General features: G+C 42.9%; 1 protein-coding gene across 1 annotated transcript in view; it reads left to right on the forward strand.

The window, feature by feature from the left end:
• LOC124271956 overlaps positions 1-18,110 on the forward strand; it is a gene marked incomplete at its 5' end in the record, with an annotated part of 34,106 nt that overhangs the window by 8,728 nt on the left and 7,268 nt on the right. The window contains 7 exon segments of the mRNA XM_046707126.1: positions 5,065-5,269; positions 5,806-6,168; positions 6,583-6,812; positions 9,837-9,983; positions 12,446-12,464; positions 12,844-13,026; positions 13,374-13,549. Coding sequence (XP_046563082.1) covers positions 5,065-5,269; positions 5,806-6,168; positions 6,583-6,812; positions 9,837-9,983; positions 12,446-12,464; positions 12,844-13,026; positions 13,374-13,549 — 1,323 coding nt within the window.

The following is an 18,110-nucleotide window of genomic DNA, read 5'->3' on the forward strand; positions in this document are numbered from 1 at the left end:
TATCATGGTCAGTTTTAGAACTTAAACTGAAAGTGAGTGTGAACCTAGAGTGGGTCTGTGGATTAGTGTTAAAAAAGATACCATTTCAGCATTTCATTAACAAATTTATGATATGCCCTGTTAGCCAACACATAAGTCTGTGTAAACTCACAAACATTAACTTGGCTTATATTACTTTTCTATCTTTGTAACTTTGTTATTTTTACAATGAATAGCTATCATGCATCTCATGCCTTTTGTACACTCCATACTGTCCTTCACCTTGTTGTCTTTGTTACACTCATGACCTTGTTTTTATAGTTACCTTGACCTTGTATTCTTACTGTCCTTGACCTTGTCTTGTAGGTACTGGACAGGTTATTTCGTCGCCATCAGCAAGTTGTCACACAGAGATGACATTATTGAATTTAGAATCTTTACACTGTTATTTCTGATTTTTTAAAATAAAATTGTGAATTAACCTGACTCAAAATCAAAAAATGTTTATCAGTTCAAGTCAGCTTTCAACAGAGCACAGTAACACCATATAAAGGAAAGAGATTTAGATATTTCTGTTCACAGTAATGTGTAGCTGTATCTCATTGGTCTTTATTTGATAAAGTTAGAGAGTAAAAATAGCATGACATATGTTTTTGGAATCAGCACATTATGAAGTTACCATTTTCACACAATCAGTTCTCACATTAGGGAGGGGCGGTGGGGTAGCCTAGTGGTAAAAGTGTCCACTCGTCACGCCAAAGACCCATGTTCCATTCCCCACATGGGTGCCATGTGTGAAGCCCATTTCTTGTGTCCCCTTGATATTGCTGGAATATTCCTAAAACCATAACAGGGCTCGATTTAGTGCTTTGTTACTTGCACTGGTGCAACCCAATATTATAAAGTGAAACCTAGTTATTATTCTAACTTGCACCAGGTGCAAGTCAATTTTTGAGTGGGTAAACTGCTGAATAAAACATCTAAGTAATTCAATAGCATATTTCATTCTTTACATATTGCAATAAAAGCAGTGCAACTGGAATTTGGCTGGTGCAACTATGTTTTTATCTTAGGTTGCACCTGGTGCAAGTAGGTTAACATCTCTTAAATTGAACCCTGCATACTCACTCACTCATATTAGGGAAGGCAAGATGAATTTTTTTTTTTTGGTCATGTTTTTTCTCTGCCATGTAGGAATGTAAAACCAAATAAAAACAGATTTAAGTTAGAAAGAGAATTCATGAATGTGGTAACACACAATTCAGGGAATTAGTTTGGAATGACAAGACATGATTTTTGCCAGATGCATATGTTGTTGCCATAGATACCACAGCTTGCGTCTAGTCAACCTTATGCTGCCAGAGTCCTATGGTGCTTGGTCTGGTATGATTATTTGAAACAATGCTGGGAAAGTTATATCTGATATCCAAATCTTGTGAAGTCTTATCTCTAATGCAATACAAATGCTTAGCTGCTGAGAAATGTTATTTGCCAAACTGACTTGCCTAGACGTAGGAGGGAGTCAATTTGGCAAGGGAAATGTTGAGTTCACTTTGAAAGGATCTTGTGCCAATTGTGGGTGGTGGGGTAGCCTAGTGGCTAAAGCGTTCGCTCGTCACGCCTAAGACTCGGGTTAGATTCCCCACATGGGTACAATGTGTGAAGCCCATTTCTGGTGACCCCCACCACAACATTGCTGGAATATTGCTAAAAACCGCATAAGACCATACTCACTCACTCTAATCAGTAATTACACATCTTTATCTCTTGTGTAGACATGTGCCAGATATAGCAATAGGTGATTCAGTTCCAACAGGTCTCCATGTGAGAATATAGAAAGTGGCTGGGAGCCTCTAGATACCAAATAGCAGTGTAGATATGTTTGGGATTTCATCAAGGTAAGCCATGGTGCTGTGTTCTTTTTGTGGCTTTGTTGCAATGCTTGATGCTATGTGGGTAAAGTGCTATACAAACTGTTACACATTTTCATATTTTAAAGGGCCAAGTGGTTAAAGTGTTCGATTCTCACGCTGAAGACCAGGGTTCAATTCCCCACATGGGTACAACGTGTGAAGCCATTTCTGGTTCTCCACCATGTTATTGCTTGGATATTGTTAAAATGTTTGCACATCATCCTAAGATCAAGGTTTGATTCCTCAGAAGGTTTCATGTCAAAAACCTCAAGCAGGATGTGCTGGAATACTGCATCGACCAATGAAAAACAGTACCATGTTTTACACCTATATTTATCCAATGAAATTGCTTCAGAAACAACATGTGAAAACATTGTATGAGTGAACCGCCCCATTCTTGATATACTGCCAAATGATTGGTTGCCATCTCTTTATCCACAGAGATAACCACACAGAAATTGCTATTGAAAGTTATAGAGAACATTAGGCAATATCTCATTAAACCAGCCCACTTTGCATTGATATATGGAGATCAATTGTGAGAGATGGCCTCATTAGAATATTTATCCCTTTGTTTGTATCAATGTTACTTATCTGTATACTGCCTGGATTAGTGTTGGGAATTGGTTGAAATTTCACAATTGATAATTGCTTCATTACCAACGAGCAATCATCGAAAAAAATTGGTTAGCATCATTTTTCAGATTTTCCTATCCAAGTTATTGCTGATATGTATAAGATGATGCAACTTGCTACTTTAAAGTGATGACTTATATATCATGAACAAAAACTTCCTTGAGTCTTAGAGAAATATTCAGTCATGGCTTTTCAGTTAGTAAAGTGAGTTTTCTAAGAATTAAACACGTTTTTAATATCGATTATGAGAAAATGTGATCGATTGCTTGGTCGTTTGGTCACTGCGACCAATCTTCGATTATTTCAATTAATCGGAACACCACTAGCCTGGATACAACAAACCATCATGTGATAATGCTCCTAGTCATGTGATATAGAGTATGTATTCCTAGTAGCTGTTGATGGAGTCATCTGTCTTGATGTCCTAACATGTCATTATTTACAGAGGGGCGGTGGGGTAGCCTAGTGGTTAAAGCGTTGGCTCGTCACGCCGAAGACCCAGGTTCGAATCCCCACATGGGTACAATTTGTGAAGCCCATTTCTGGTGTCCCCCGCCGTGATGTTGCTGGAATATTGCTTAAAGCGGCGTAAAACCAAATTCAGTGAGTCAGTCATTATTTACAGAGTTGTCTATTTCAGTGTGTAAAAGACAACTCCTGTAACTCATGTTTATTGTGAAAGATGACTGCATCTGGACATTTAGGGTCTACCGATGGGGATTATGTGTAAGAATATAGGTTTGTGACCATATGTTTTTATTGTAAGGGGCAGCTTAGTGGATTGGATCGTCAGGCTTGTTGATTTCATTGTGATCATATCCCATCTGAGTAGATTAATACTGATAATGTCAATCACTGGATCATCTGGTCCAGACTCCATCATTTACAGACTGCCCTCATATAGCTGGGGGCGGTGGGGTAGCCTGGTGGTTAAAGCGTCCGCTTGTCACGCCGAAGTCCCGGGTTCGAATCCCCACATGGGCACAATGTGTGAAACCCATTTCTGGTGTCCCCAGCCGTGATATTGCTTGAATATTGCTAAAAGCGGCGTAAAACCATACTCACTAACTCACTCATATAGCTGGATTGTTGCTAAGTGGTTTTGTAACTAACAAGCAAGCAGACAAATCATGGAGGATCAGCTGGCCACAATAGATGCTGAGAGTGGATTTTGGTATTAACAACATGTAGCATAATGATTCCACAGTTCAGATGGTGCTGTCACTATTGAGTGTGGTGCTCCTTGGGCTGCTGCATCTTTGTCCTCTTGTTGACTGGATGTAGTCCTCGTTCCTCCGCTCATTGGTCACGCTGCAGTTGTAAGGTGTTGGTGTATAAGTTGTCGCCGTCAGTGTTGGGAGTGGACTTGTTGCATCTAATGCAGCTGTATGAACATGGTGCATCTTACTGTAGCTTGACTAATGACTTGTGACACTTTATTCTTAATCTCTAATTACTTCATAGAAAGGAATGGTAAATGTGTTACTTAATTCAAGGCTACTAGCCATGGTTAATGAAAACAATGTTAAATAATTAATCCAAATTTTTTTAACAATTGAAAAATAGCTGTTTCTCTTGTTTTTGAATCTTGCAAATGCATTCCATCAAGTATTCCAAAGGGTAATGAGAGGGGTTTTAATACAGTCACTGGAGAGATGGTAATACAGTCAGGGAGGGATGGTAATATTGTGACTTTATTGATGGTAATACAGTGATGAGAGCAATGGTAATACAGTGAGAGCAATGGAGTGATGACATTACTGTGACAAGAGCAACGGTAATAATGTCACTGAAGGGGATGGTAATACAGTCAGGGAGGTATGGTAATATTGTGACTTTATTGATGGTAATATTGTGACGAGAGCAATAGTAATACTGTCACTGGGGGTATGGTAATATTGGCAGGCAGGTATGGTAATACAGTCAGGGAGGTATGGTAATATAGTCAGGGAGGTATGGTAATACAGTCAGGGAGGTATGGTAATACAGTCAGGGAGGTATGGTAATATAGTCAGGTAGGTATGGTAATATAGTCAGGGAGGTATGGTAATACAGTGATGAGGGGGAAGTTTGTAATGGTTTCTCTTTGGCTATGGTTTGAGATAAACAAAACTTTACATATTAGTATTATTATTCATGCTCAAGACTCAGACCTGCTACATGTAGATATTAGATGGAACTCAGTGATGGAGACTTAGAGAAATTAAGCTCTTGTTCCATGGATGCTTCTACCTGTAAGTTTGCATAATTAGAAGTCTCTTTTTTAGTTATTGTTACAGATAAGATACACAGATATATTTCATGGCATTAACCTCATGTCACCATTTTACAGATGTTTTCTGAGTACATATCTAAACAAGTAGTTTCGTAAAGAAAACTATGTTCTGCAAACAGAGAGAAAGTTCTGTTCTGGAATCTTGGATTCAGCTTGAGGTGTATTTCATAAGGTATAATGTCTCCATGTCCAGGGAATCCTGTTACGCCAGCTCTGTGTATGTCTGTAACGTCTGTATTCATGTTCTGTCTGTTGACACAGACGAGGGATCGAGCGTCACCTGGCGAGTACCTCCGCTATGACCAGTCCAACTACCAGGGAATATACGACTTCCGGTGCGAGAACTCAAGGGTGACGTGGGGATGTGTCCTCACGGCACGGAGCATTCAGGATGCACAGAACATGTGTGATGCCAACCCAGCATGTGAATCAATCGTCATCTACAGCTCACAGCCAGAGACTGAAAGTAAGGTTACAAGTAAATACATGGGTAAACTAGAAAATTACATGAATTGTATAGCAGACTAAAATTATAACCTATTACTAAAACGAAGATTAAAAGCCTCCTTACAGCAGACTCGAATATATGTCCGACAGTCTGTGGCTCCAGGAATTAGTCTCATGTTCGGAGGCTTGAGTGATATATACTGGGTATTTCAGTCCAGAAATGTTTGCTAATAACAGTCTTCAGCAACCCATGCTTGTCGTAAGAGGCGACTAACAGGATCGGGTGGTCAGACTTGCTGACTTGGTTGACACATGTCATCGTATCCCATTTGCGTAGATTGATGCTCATGATGTTGATCACTGGAATATCTGGTCCTGACACGATCATTTACAGACCGCCGCCATATAGCTGGAATATTGCTGAGAACAGCGCAAATCAGTTAGTCAGTCCTTTTGGGGGTCTCTTGATCAGAATGTGTAGCAGTAAAACTGATGTTTCCCAGTTGTATTGTTTCTCTCAAGTACATCACAGCCATTGACATCGTTCTGCTTCAGACCTGATGACAATAATACTGAAGAACTCCAGCGCCTCCAACCCCCAGCTGTCTGCAGGAACCACGCTGTTCATACGTCGGGAGGGTGCGGGGAAAACAAAACAGGTCAACAACGATGAGCCTAACAACAATCGACAGGACAACACTATCAACAATGACAATAACGGTCAGAGCAATAACCAGAACAACAAGAATGGTGATGAACAAAAAAAGGAGCAGTCACATGACCAGAATGATGGCAGAGTGCCACCTGCTGGGCAGCAGCCTATGTCACGTGACACATGTGTTAAGCGAAGCTTTATGAGCCATGAGGAGGCTTACAAGAGTCGAGAGAGGAGGCTTATGACACACCTGGGACTAAAAGGTAGGTACCGACATAAGGAACATTTTGTAAAACCTCAGTCGGTTAGCCTAGTGGTAAAAGTGTTCGTTTGACATAACGAAGACCCAGGTTAGATTCCACATACGGGTATAAATGTGTGGAGCCCATTTCTGGTGTCCCCTGTAGTGATATTGCTGTAATATTGCTGGAAGTGGCATAAAACCATACTCACTCACTAGGGTGGTCTCAAGGGGTCAGCCACCTATGAGATCAGGTGGTTCATCTCACTGACGTGTTTGATTTCATCCTGATGACATCATCGTTGTTCATACTATCAACCACTAGTTTGTCTGATCCTGACTTGATTATTTATAGGCTGCCGTCATATAACCAGGATATCGCTGAGTGTGGCATTAAACAAACAAACAAACAAACAAAGAGTGTTTTTCATTCCAGGCTTCCGAGAGACTGACTGGTTCAGGGCCGTTGTGAGTGGGTCAGTGGCGTCTGTGTCTGGCATCCTTCCAGCCACCGGGAACCAGCCCAAGGGTGGCAAGGCGGTGCTCAAGTTCATCCCTAGTAGTGAGCAAATGCCGGTGTCCAAGGCTCTGTTTATTTCTGAGAGAGGCCCAGAACAATTCCACAGCTCGTATGCCATCGTCTATCAACTCGACAGATTACTTGGGGTAAGGAATTTACCCTTCAAATAATGACAAGTGCTCTAGTGTTTCACAAAGTGGAAAACGTCTGAGACATGCATGACCACAAACTTTATCACCACTTTAAGCTGACACAGTGTAATGACTTGAATACTGTTCAAGGCAGTGTTAACCTCAAGACCTCATTCAGACTCACTCACTTTCTCTCTCTCCCTCTCTCTCTTGCTGTCACGCACGCCACATATGCATGCACTGACTGACTCACTCAGTAATATTCTGGTTATAAAAGCACTAACATATGATGGTATATGGTAACACTAACATCTTCTGAAAGTGATGCTAAGAGCCAAGGTTGGAGTTGTTGGGACATGGTTTTAACTGATAAACAATGTTGCTTTTGCTTTTTATTAACCAGTCCTAAGCCCAGTAGCCTACGTCCCGATGTCCTGATGTACCTGTTGATATGTGCCTGGTGGTAGCCGATGTCCTGATGTACCTGTTGTTATGTGCCTGGTGGTAGCCGTTGTCCTGATGTACCTGTTGTTATGTGCCTGGTGGTAGCCGTGGTCCTGATGTACCTGTTGTTATGTGCCTGGTGGTAGCTGATGTCCTGATGTACCTGTTATGTGCCTGGTGGTAGCTGATGTCCTGATGTACCTGTTGTTCTGTTCCTGGTCGTAGCCGATGTCCTGATGTACCTGTTGTTATGTGCCTGGTGGTAGCCGATGTCCTGATGTACCTGTTGTTAGGTGCCTGGTGGTAGCCGTTGTCCTGATGTACCTGTTGTTATGTGCCTGGTGGTAGCCGTTGTCCTGATGTACCTGTTGTTATGTGCCTGGTGGTAGCCGATGTCCTGATGTACCTGTTATGTGCCTGGTGGTAGCCGATGTCCTGATGTACCTGTTGTTATGTGCCTGGTGGTAGCCGATGTCCTGATGTACCTGTTGTTAGGTGCCTGGTGGTAGCCGATGTCCTGATGTACCTGTTGTTAGGTGCCTGGTGGTAGCCGTGGTCCTGATGTACCTGTTGTTATGTGCCTGGCAGTAGCTGATGTCCTGATGTACCTGTTGTTAGGTGCCTGGTGGTAGCCGATGTCCTGATGTACCTGTTGTTATGTGCCTGGCAGTAGCCAATGTCCTGATGTACCTGTTGTTATGTGCCTGGCAGTAGCTGATGTCCTGATGTACCTGTTGTTATGTGCCTGGTGGTAGCCGATGTCCTGATGTACCTGTTGTTAGGTGCCTGGTGGTAGCCAATGTCCTGATGTACCTGTTGTTATGTGCCTGGTGGTAGCCGATGTCCTGATGTACCTGTTGTTATGTGCCTGGTGGTAGCCGATGTCCTGATGTACCTGTTGTTATGTGCCTGGTGGTAGCCGTGGTCCTGATGTACCTGTTGTTATGTGCCTGGTGGTAGCCGATGTACTGATGTACCTGTTGTTATGTGCCTGGTGGTAGCCGATGTCCTCATATACCTGTTGTTATGTGCCTGGCAGTAGCCGATGTCCTGATGTACCTGTTGTTATGTGCTTGGCAGTAGCCGATGTCCTGATGTACCTGTTGTTATGTGCCTGGCAGTAGCTGATGTCCTGATGTACCTGTTGTTATGTGCCTGGCAGTAGCCGATGTCCTGATGTACCTGTTGTTATGTGCCTGGTGGTAGCCGATGTCCTGATGTTCCTGTTGTTATGTGCCTGGTGGTAGCCGATGTCCTGATGTACCTGTTGTTATGTGCCTGGTGGTAGCCGATGTCCTGATGTACCTGTTGTTATGTGCCTGGTGGTAGCCGATGTCCTGATGTACCTGTTGTTATGTGCCTGGTGGTAGCCGATGTCCTGATGTACCTGTTGTTATGTGCCTGGTGGTAGCCGATGTCCTGATGTACCTGTTGTTATGTGCCTGGTGGTAGCCTGATGTCCTGATGTACCTGTTGTTATGTGCCTGGTGGTAGCCGATGTCCTGATGTACCTGTTGTTATGTGCCTGGTGGTAGCCGATGTCCTGATGTACCTGTTGTTATGTGCCTGGTGGTAGCCGATGTCCTGATGTACCTGTTGTTATGTGCCTGGTGGTAGCCCGATGTCCTGATGTACCTGTTGTTATGTGCCTGGTGGTAGCCGATGTCCTGATGTACCTGTTGTTATGTGCCTGGTGGTAGCCGATGTCCTGATGTACCTGTTGTTATGTGCCTGGTGGTAGCTGTTGTCCTGATGTACCTGTTGTTATGTGCCTGGTGGTAGCCGATGTCCTGATGTACCTGTTATGTGCCTGGTGGTAGCCGATGTCCTGATGTACCTGTTGTTATGTGCCTGGTGGTAGCCGATGTCCTGATGTACCTGTTGTTATGTGCCTGGTGGTAGCCGATGTCCTGATGTACCTGTTGTTATGTGCCTGGTGGTAGCCGATGTCCTGATGTACCTGTTGTTATGTGTGCCTGGTGGTAGCCGATGTCCTGATGTACCTGTTGTTATGTGCCTGGTGGTAGCCCGATGTCCTGATGTACCTGTTGTTATGTGCCTGGTGGTAGCCGATGTCCTGATGTACCTGTTGTTATGTGCCTGGTGGTAGCCCGATGTCCTGATGTACCTGTTGTTATGTGCCTGGTGGTAGCCGATGTCTGATGTACCTGTTGTTATGTGCCTGGTGGTAGCTGATGTCCTGATGTACCTGTTGTTATGTGCCTGGTGGTAGCCGATGTCCTGATGTACCTGTTGTTACCTGTTGTTATGTGCCTGGCAGGTAGCCGATGTCCTGATGTACCTGTTGTTATGTGCCTGGTGGTAGCCGATGTCCTGATGTACCTGTTGTTATGTGCCTGGTGGTAGCCGATGTCCTGATGTACCTGTTGTTATGTGCTGGTGGTAGCCGATGTCCTGATGTACCTGTTGTTATGTGCCTGGTGGTAGCCCGATGTCCTGATGTACCTGTTGTTATGTGCCTGGTGGTAGCCTGATGTACCTGTTGATGTACCTGGTGGTGTCGATGTTCTGATGTGCCTGTTGTTAAGTGTCTGGTGGTAGCCCGATGTTCTCATGTACCTGTTGTTGTTCCAGCTGTACCACACACCTCCTGCCTCCCTCATGACCAACCTCCTGCATATGAAGATCGCGTGGGTCAGCTGCGTCGTGCAGAAGTTCTCTACAGACTCCCAGTTCGAGACTTGTTTGCCATCACCCTGGAGAAAGATGGAACTGTTAAAGGTGAGACTGAAATGCACAGAGCATACAACCATCTCATTAAAAACTCAATAATGAGCCACAAAATGCACCATTTTGTCTTGTGAAAATTGAGTTGTGATTTCTTTGAAAATAGATGCAGCCATATTTCTGCGCAGCATGTAATCATTAACTTCACGTGACTGAAAAATGCAAGTTTCATTGGCCGCGCCACATCCAACTTGCTGCATAAATAGAACATGCTCTACACACTTTCATGACACGGGCGTGGGTTTGGCTGATTTGTACCGTTTGTTGAATTGTATTAATCACTCACACGATTTGACTCGGTCAGATTTGGCATATCGATTCGACAGGCTGACCTGTGTGAGTCCACCTTTTCAGACAAAGTGGTGCCATGAAGTTTGTCCACCACACAGCGGAACTTGAGTTGTGTTGATACAGCTCCATAACTGGAGGATTACTGGCTGGGAAGCTGTTATGACAGATTGCATTTTAGCTGATGCATTGCTGCAAGATGTGTATGTCGATGACTGTAGGCTGTATGTCTATTGGTCTACACAGCAGTAACTATAGGATTATGACCATCACAATGCTGTTGTTTACTGGGGGCAGTGGGGTAGCCCAGTGGTTAAATCATTTGCCTGTCACTCTGAACACCGAGGTTCAATTCCCTACATGGGTACAGTGTGTGAAGCCCATTTCTGGTGTCCCCCACTGTGATATTGCTAGAATAATGCTAAAAGCAGCGTAAAACCCAACTCACTCACTCACTATTGCTAACTGCCCCTTATATTATGTAGGTCTCTTCTCCATCACGATGATATTGCTAACTGTCCCTTATGTTATGTAGGCCTGTTCTCCGTCATGATGATATTGCTAACTGCTCCTTATTTTATGTAGGTCTCTTCTCCTATCCGATGATATTGCTAACTGCTCCTTATGTTATGTAGGTCTGTTCTCTGTCACGATGCTATTGCTAACTGCCCCTTATGTTATGTAGGTCTCTTCTCCATCCCGATGATATTGCTAACTGCTCCTTATGTTATGTAGGTCTCTTCTCCTATCCTGATGATATTGCTAACTGCCCCTTATGTTATGTAGGTCTCTTCTCCGTCACGATGATATTGCTAACTGCTCCTTATGTTATGTAGGTCTCTTCTCCGTCACGATGATATTGCTAACTGCTCCTTATGTTATGCAGGTCTGTTCTCTGTCACGATGATATTGCTAACTGCCCCTTATGTTATGTAGGTCTCTTCTCCGTCACGATGATATTGCTAACTGCTCCTTATGTTATGTAGGTCTGTTCTCCGTCACGATGATATTGCTAACTGCCCCTTATGTTATGTAGGTCTCTTCTCTGTCACGATGATATTGCTAACTGCTCCTTATGTTATGTAGGTCTGTTCTCCGTCATGATGATATTGCTAACTGCCCCTTATGTTATGTAGGTCTGTTCTCTGTCACGATGATATTGCTAACTGCCCCTTATGTTATGTAGGTCTCTTCTCCATCCCGATGATATTGCTAACTGCCCTTATGTTATGCAGGTCTGTTCTCCATCCCGATGATATTGCTAACTGCTCCTTATGTTATGCAGGTCTGTTCTCCATCCCGATGATATTGCTAACTGCCCCTTATGTTATGCAGGTCTGTTCTCCGTCATGGTGATATTGCTAACTGCTCCTTATGTTATGCAGGTCTGTTCTCCATCCCGATGATATTGCTAACTGCCCCTTATGTTATGCAGGTCTGTTCTCCATCCCGATGATATTGCTAACTGTCCCTTATGTTATGCAGGTCTGTTCTCCATCCCCGATGATATTGCTAACTGCTCCTTATGTTATGCAGGTCTCTTCTCCATCCCGATGATATTGCTAACTGCCCCCTTATGTTATGTAGGTCTGTTCTCCGTCATGATGATATTGCTAACTGCTAACTGTTCTCCATCCCGATGTATTGCTAACTGCCCTTATGTTATGCAGGTCTGTTCTCCATCCCGATGATATTGCTAACTGCCCTTATGTTATGCAGGTCTCTTCTCCATCCGATGATATTGCTAACTGCCCCCTTATGTTATGCAGGTCTCTTTCTCCATCCCCGATGATATTGCTAACTGCCCTTATGTTATGCAGGTCTCTTCTCCGTCCGATGATATTGCTAACTGCTCCTTATGTTATGCAGGTCTGTTCTCCATCCGATGATATTGCTAACTGCCCCTTATGTTATGCAGGTCTGTTCTCCATCCCGATGATATTGCTAACTGCTCCTTATGTTATGCAGGTCTGTTCTCCATCCCGATGATATTGCTAACTGCTCCTTATGTTATGCAGGTCTGTTCTCCATCCCGATGATATTGCTAACTGTCCCTTATGTTATGCAGGTCTGTTCTCTGTCACGATGATATTGCTAACTGCTCCTTATGTTATGTAGGTCTGTTCTCCGTCATGATGATATTGCTAACTGCCCCTTATGTTATGCAGGTCTGTTCTCCGTCCCGATGATATTGCTAACTGCCCCTTATGTTATGCAGGTCTGTTCTCCATCCGATGATATTGCTAACTGCCCCTTATGTTATGCAGGTCTGTTCTCCATCCTGATGATATTGCTAACTGCTCCTTATGTTATGCAGGTCTGTTCTCCATCCCGATGATATTGCTAACTGCCCCTTATGTTATGCAGGTCTGTTCTCCATCATGATGATATTGCTAACTGCCCTTATGTTATGCAGGTCTGTTCTCCATCCCGATGATATTGCTAACTGCCCCTTATGTTATGCAGGTCTGTTCTCCATCCCGATGATATTGCTAACTGCCCCTTATGTTATGCAGGTCTGTTCTCCATCCCGATGATATTGCTAACTGCCCCTTATGTTATGCAGGTCTGTTCTCCATCCCGATGCCAAAAGTGATGAAACCAGAGGCCCTGACCTTAAAGCCCCTCAAGAGCCTGGTACCGAGCGTCACGAAGTTCACGAGGTTGATGAAGATGCAGTTGGAGTATGTGTTCCTGTGGTGGCTGGCCAAGATCTCCAAGGGCCCCAACTCCCACATCGGCTACAAGGGTAGGTGTTGGGATCTGGCTAGAGGAGGGCCTAGACCCTTCCACTGCATAGCTTTGTAAATGAAATACTCGTGATTTCTTACTTACTTTAAAAAGTTTGTTATAACTGTAAGTATATTTTATTAATGTTCTACATAACCATGTTTTACTGTAGTTTCATTTTCTGTTCTGGGGGCGGTGTGGTAGCCAAGTGGTTTAAGCGTTCGATTGTACGCCGAAGACCCTGGTACGATTCCCTCATGGGTATAATGTGTGAAGCCCATTTCGGGTGCGCACCGCAGTGATATTTGCCGGAATATTGCTAGAAGTGGCATAACAACAAACTCACTCATTTTCTGTTCTGTGCAGGTCATTTGATCCACTTTGATGCGGACCTGGCGTTCCAAGACCCACTGACGGATCTAACAGGTTACTTCTTCCACTGTCAGTTCCCCAACATCGTGTACAAGACACTCAACTGTTTCCGCTGCCACTCCCCACAAGGCCAGCCTCAGTCGTCCTCTGTCTGCTCCCTGGGGCAGGAGGTGAGTTGTCCCCACCCCCCACAATCTGCCTCTCCAACATTCTAGTCACTCCCACGTCTACAAAGGCAAAACTAACAGTGACTCTTGTCTGTTCAAGGAAATGATTTGGTTGTTTTGTAATGAGAGCTTTTTGTCACTTAAGACTAACTAAATACTTTTTGCATTTGTGAGTATGTAATTGTAAAAAACTGAGTGTGAATACAGTAAAATCCTCATAAAACACATTAAAGTCAATTCTTATTAACAAATACATAAAAGTAAGTTTGCAGACTGCTTATTTTACATTTAACACAAAAAAACTGTAGATCAGTAATATTGTTTAGTACAGTGAGGCATTCATAGCATCAACCTTGCGATCAGGAACCATCTGCCCAGGCAAGCACATATAGAATATATAAAAAAAATTAAGCTTGAAGTTTTGAATTTCTATTTTGTTCCTCTAAAAGAATACAGTGTACTAAACATGAACATGTGCACAGTTACTTTTGCCTTTGAGTATTTCTGCTATCCATGTATGGATCTGGTGTGGAGACGAACTTGTGCCTTGCTTGAGGCCTAGCTTAGTGTAGAGGGTTTCACATTGCAAAACAGGCCGGAGCAGTAGTGGTTAAAAGCAGTCCAGACCCAATCAGATCAATCGATACATGTTTGGCGAGAAGGTCACCAAAGTCATTATGGACAACTGTAAATGGTTGGAAGAAGCAACTAAACTGATCTGCGTGTCAGACTTAGGGCCTTGATTGACTGATAGTGCATCATCGTAACTCAATAACGTTGAACCATGCTCATAACATCAATCACTAGATTGTCTGACCCAGACCTGAATATTCACAGGCTGACATAGGATGGCCGGAACATTGCCGAGTGTGGTATCAGACAACAGACAAACAATATCCGATGTATACATAACACAGTGATTTAGTTATTGTCTTTTGCTTGAGGACAGTGCTGCTGTAGGGCTGCATGGCATAGAGGGCAGTAGAGAGTATTGAGAGGCAGCCTGATTCCAGGCTTTGTTGATCTGCTCCTGGCTTGTATAGCAATAGTAGAAGGGATGTCATCTCACATGTGATCATGTATACTACTCAACAGAAGAAACAACCATTTCTTTCATTACTACAGTCAGTTTGTCTTGCCATGACAGATTGTCTTGCCATGACAGATTGTCTTGCCGTGACAGATTGTCTTGCCATGACAGATTGTCTGGCCATGACAGATTGTCTTAAGTCATATGAAAGATTCTGTTGTTGACTTATTTTGAGTGGTGTATCTTACTGATTGGAAATGTAGTCTGGCAGTCTAGTTTGACTGACATTATTGATTGATTGACTGATTGTCTGACAGTATTGATTTATTGATTGATTGACAGTATGGATTGATTGATTGAGTCTGCATCAGATGGCATGGATTGTTCGCGTAGCCAGGGAAAATGTTTTTATATAAATGTTTGTTCTTCACGTGTTGTAGAATAGCTCACCAGCTTGAAGCCTTGTAGGCCCGTACATAATGAACACAGAAGTCTGTATGATGTCACGAGTTGTGACTTTTGGAGTTCACCTGGGACATATGTGTCTTATTTTGTTCACATAATCAAAGGTTTTTGTAAGCGTGTCTATGTAGGAGAATGTTGTCCATATGCTGTTAGTCTGTCAGTGTTTATAGTCTCCAGCTAATGACACGGTTGTCATTCTGCATGACACTGCATGACACTGCATGACTTAACCGAATGCCCGTAAATGTCTTTCACAACTGAGAAATACAATACAGCTTTGTGTACATGATAACGGAGGTCGTCTACATCAGATGCTACAACTACTAGGCTACAGATGCTACAGCTAGCAGTTTAGGCTACAGATGCTGCAACTAGCAGTTTAGACTACGGATGCTACAATTAGCAGTTTAGGCTACAGATGCTACAACTAGCAGTTTAGGCTACAGATGCTACAACTACTAGGCTACAGATGCTACAACTAGCAGTTTAGACTACATACGCTACAATTAGCAGTTTAGGCTACAGATGCTACAACTAGCAGTTTAGGCTACAGATGCTACAACTAGCAGTTTATGCTACGGATGCTACGACTAGCAGTTTATGCTACGGATGCTACAACTAGCAGTTTATGCTACAGATGCTACAACTAGCAGTTTAGGCTACAGATGCTACAACTACTAGGCTACAGATGCTACAATTAGCAGTTTAGGCTACAGTTGCTACAACTAGCAGTTTAGACTACATACGCTACAATTAGCAGTTTAGGCTACAGATGCTACAACTAGCAGTTTAGGCTACAGATGCTACAACTAGCAGTTTATGCTACGGATGCTACGACTAGCAGTTTATGCTACGGATGCTACAACTAGCAGTTTAGGCTACAGATGCTACAACTAGCAGTTTAGGCTACAGATGCTACAACTACTAGGCTACAGATGCTACAACTAGCAGTTTAGACTACATACGCTACAATTAGCAGTTTAGGCTACAGATGCTACAACTAGCAGTTTAGGCTACAGATGCTACAACTACTAGGCTATAGATGTTACAATTAGCAGTTTAGGCTACAGTTGCTACAACTAGCAGTTTAGGCTACAGATTTGACTGCTATCACTGAGTGCTCCATGTGTTGTAGCTTGTCAATGTTTGAGAGTGTTTGGTATGTCTTGCTTTAATACTGTCTCGCCAGATAGGTTCACTGCCATACAGTGAAATATCTCGTATACTGTCCTGCCAGATAGGTTCACTGACATACAGTGAAATATCCTGTATACTGTCCCACCAGATAGGTTCACTGATATACAGTGGAATATCTCATATATAATGTCCCACCAGATAGGTTTACTGACATACAGTGAAATATCTCGTATACTGTCCCACTAGATAGGTTCAGTGATATACAGTGAAATATCCCGTATACTGTCCCACCAGATAGGTTCACTTACATACAGTGAAATATCTCGTATACTGTCCCACCGGATAGGTTCACTGATATACAGTGAAATATCTCGTATACTGTCCCAGCAGATAGGTTCACTGACATATAGTGGAACATCTCGTATACTGTCCCACCAGATAGGTTCACTTACCGTACATACAGTGAAATATCTCTTATACTGTCCCACCAGATAGGTTCACTGACATACAGTGAAATATCCCGTATACTGTCCCACCAGATAGGTTCACTGATATACAGTGAAATATCTCATATACTGTCCCACCAGATAGGTTTACTGACATACAGTGAAATATCCTGTATACTGTCCCACCAGATAGGTTCACTTACAGTGAAATATCCCGTATACTGTCCCACCAGATAGGTTGACTGACATACAGTGAAATATCTCGTATACTGTCTTGCCAGATAGGTTCACTGACATACAGTGAAATATCCCGTATACTGTCCCACCACATAGGTTCACTGACAAACAGTGAAATATCTCATATACTGTCCCACCAGATAGGTTCACTGACATACAGTGAAATATCCTGTATACTGTCCCACCAGATAGGTTTACTGACATACAGTGAAATATCCTGTATACTGTCCCACCAGATAGGTTCACTTACAGTGAAATATCCCGTATACTGTCCCACCAGATAGGTTGACTGACATACAGTGAAATATCTCGTATACTGTCTTGCCAGATAGGTTCACTGACATACAGTGAAATATCCCGTATACTGTCCCACCACATAGGTTCACTGACAAACAGTGAAATATCTCATATACTGTCCCACCAGATAGGTTCACTGACATACAGTGAAATATCCTGTATACTGTCCCACCAGATAGGTTCACTGACTTACAGTGAAATATCTCGTATACTGTTCCACCAGATAAGCAGCGCTGTACTAAGCCCATCCCATTCTGAATGTTCACAGTCTTGTAGTACCGGTAAAGCTGCTTCAGTCATAGAGAGAGACCCAGACCATCACAACAGTGGAAGTATTTTGAGCATGTTTGATCACCTGTACTTTATTAGCCTTCCACTGATGAGTTTTAGGGATTAGTTCTATAAGGAAATCTAGCTCTATAACTGTTGCGATTCCCGTACTTCAAAAAACAGGCGCTGCGCTTAGATGGCCTTCTCAATCCAGGCACAAGATGGCTCCTTGTATTCCAGTCTTTGACAACCTTGTCTACATGTTGTGAGCACACTGCTTGTCTTGCACCACACTTCTGTGTAAATATTCCTGTGATCAAATATATTGGTAGCCGTGGTAACAGCAATGTGAATCAGTTTTAACATTCATGTTATTGTGATACATATTTAATGTGATAACTTCATTTCAGCGCTAATCCTACTTTCTTTTGTTGCACGATTTTTAATATATTTCCTGGGTTTTTGTACTGAAGTATTTTCATTGACATTTTCCAATTCTTTTCTTGGCCATGGTATCTTACACTGAGAGTAAACAAGTGAACAAGTTAGGTAAAAAGTACTGAGATCTTTTTATGTGTGTATTATTACACTGTTTTGATGTAGGACGTTCGCTTCATCTGTACATTTATACCACTGTTTCGAAATAAGACATGTTTGCAGTGTTGACGAATGGTGTTTCAAG

Source organism: Haliotis rubra, unplaced genomic scaffold (genome assembly GCF_003918875.1).
Source record: "Haliotis rubra isolate DU_JTF1 unplaced genomic scaffold, ASM391887v1 Scf1649, whole genome shotgun sequence".
Lineage (NCBI taxonomy): Eukaryota > Metazoa > Mollusca > Gastropoda > Lepetellida > Haliotidae > Haliotis > Haliotis rubra.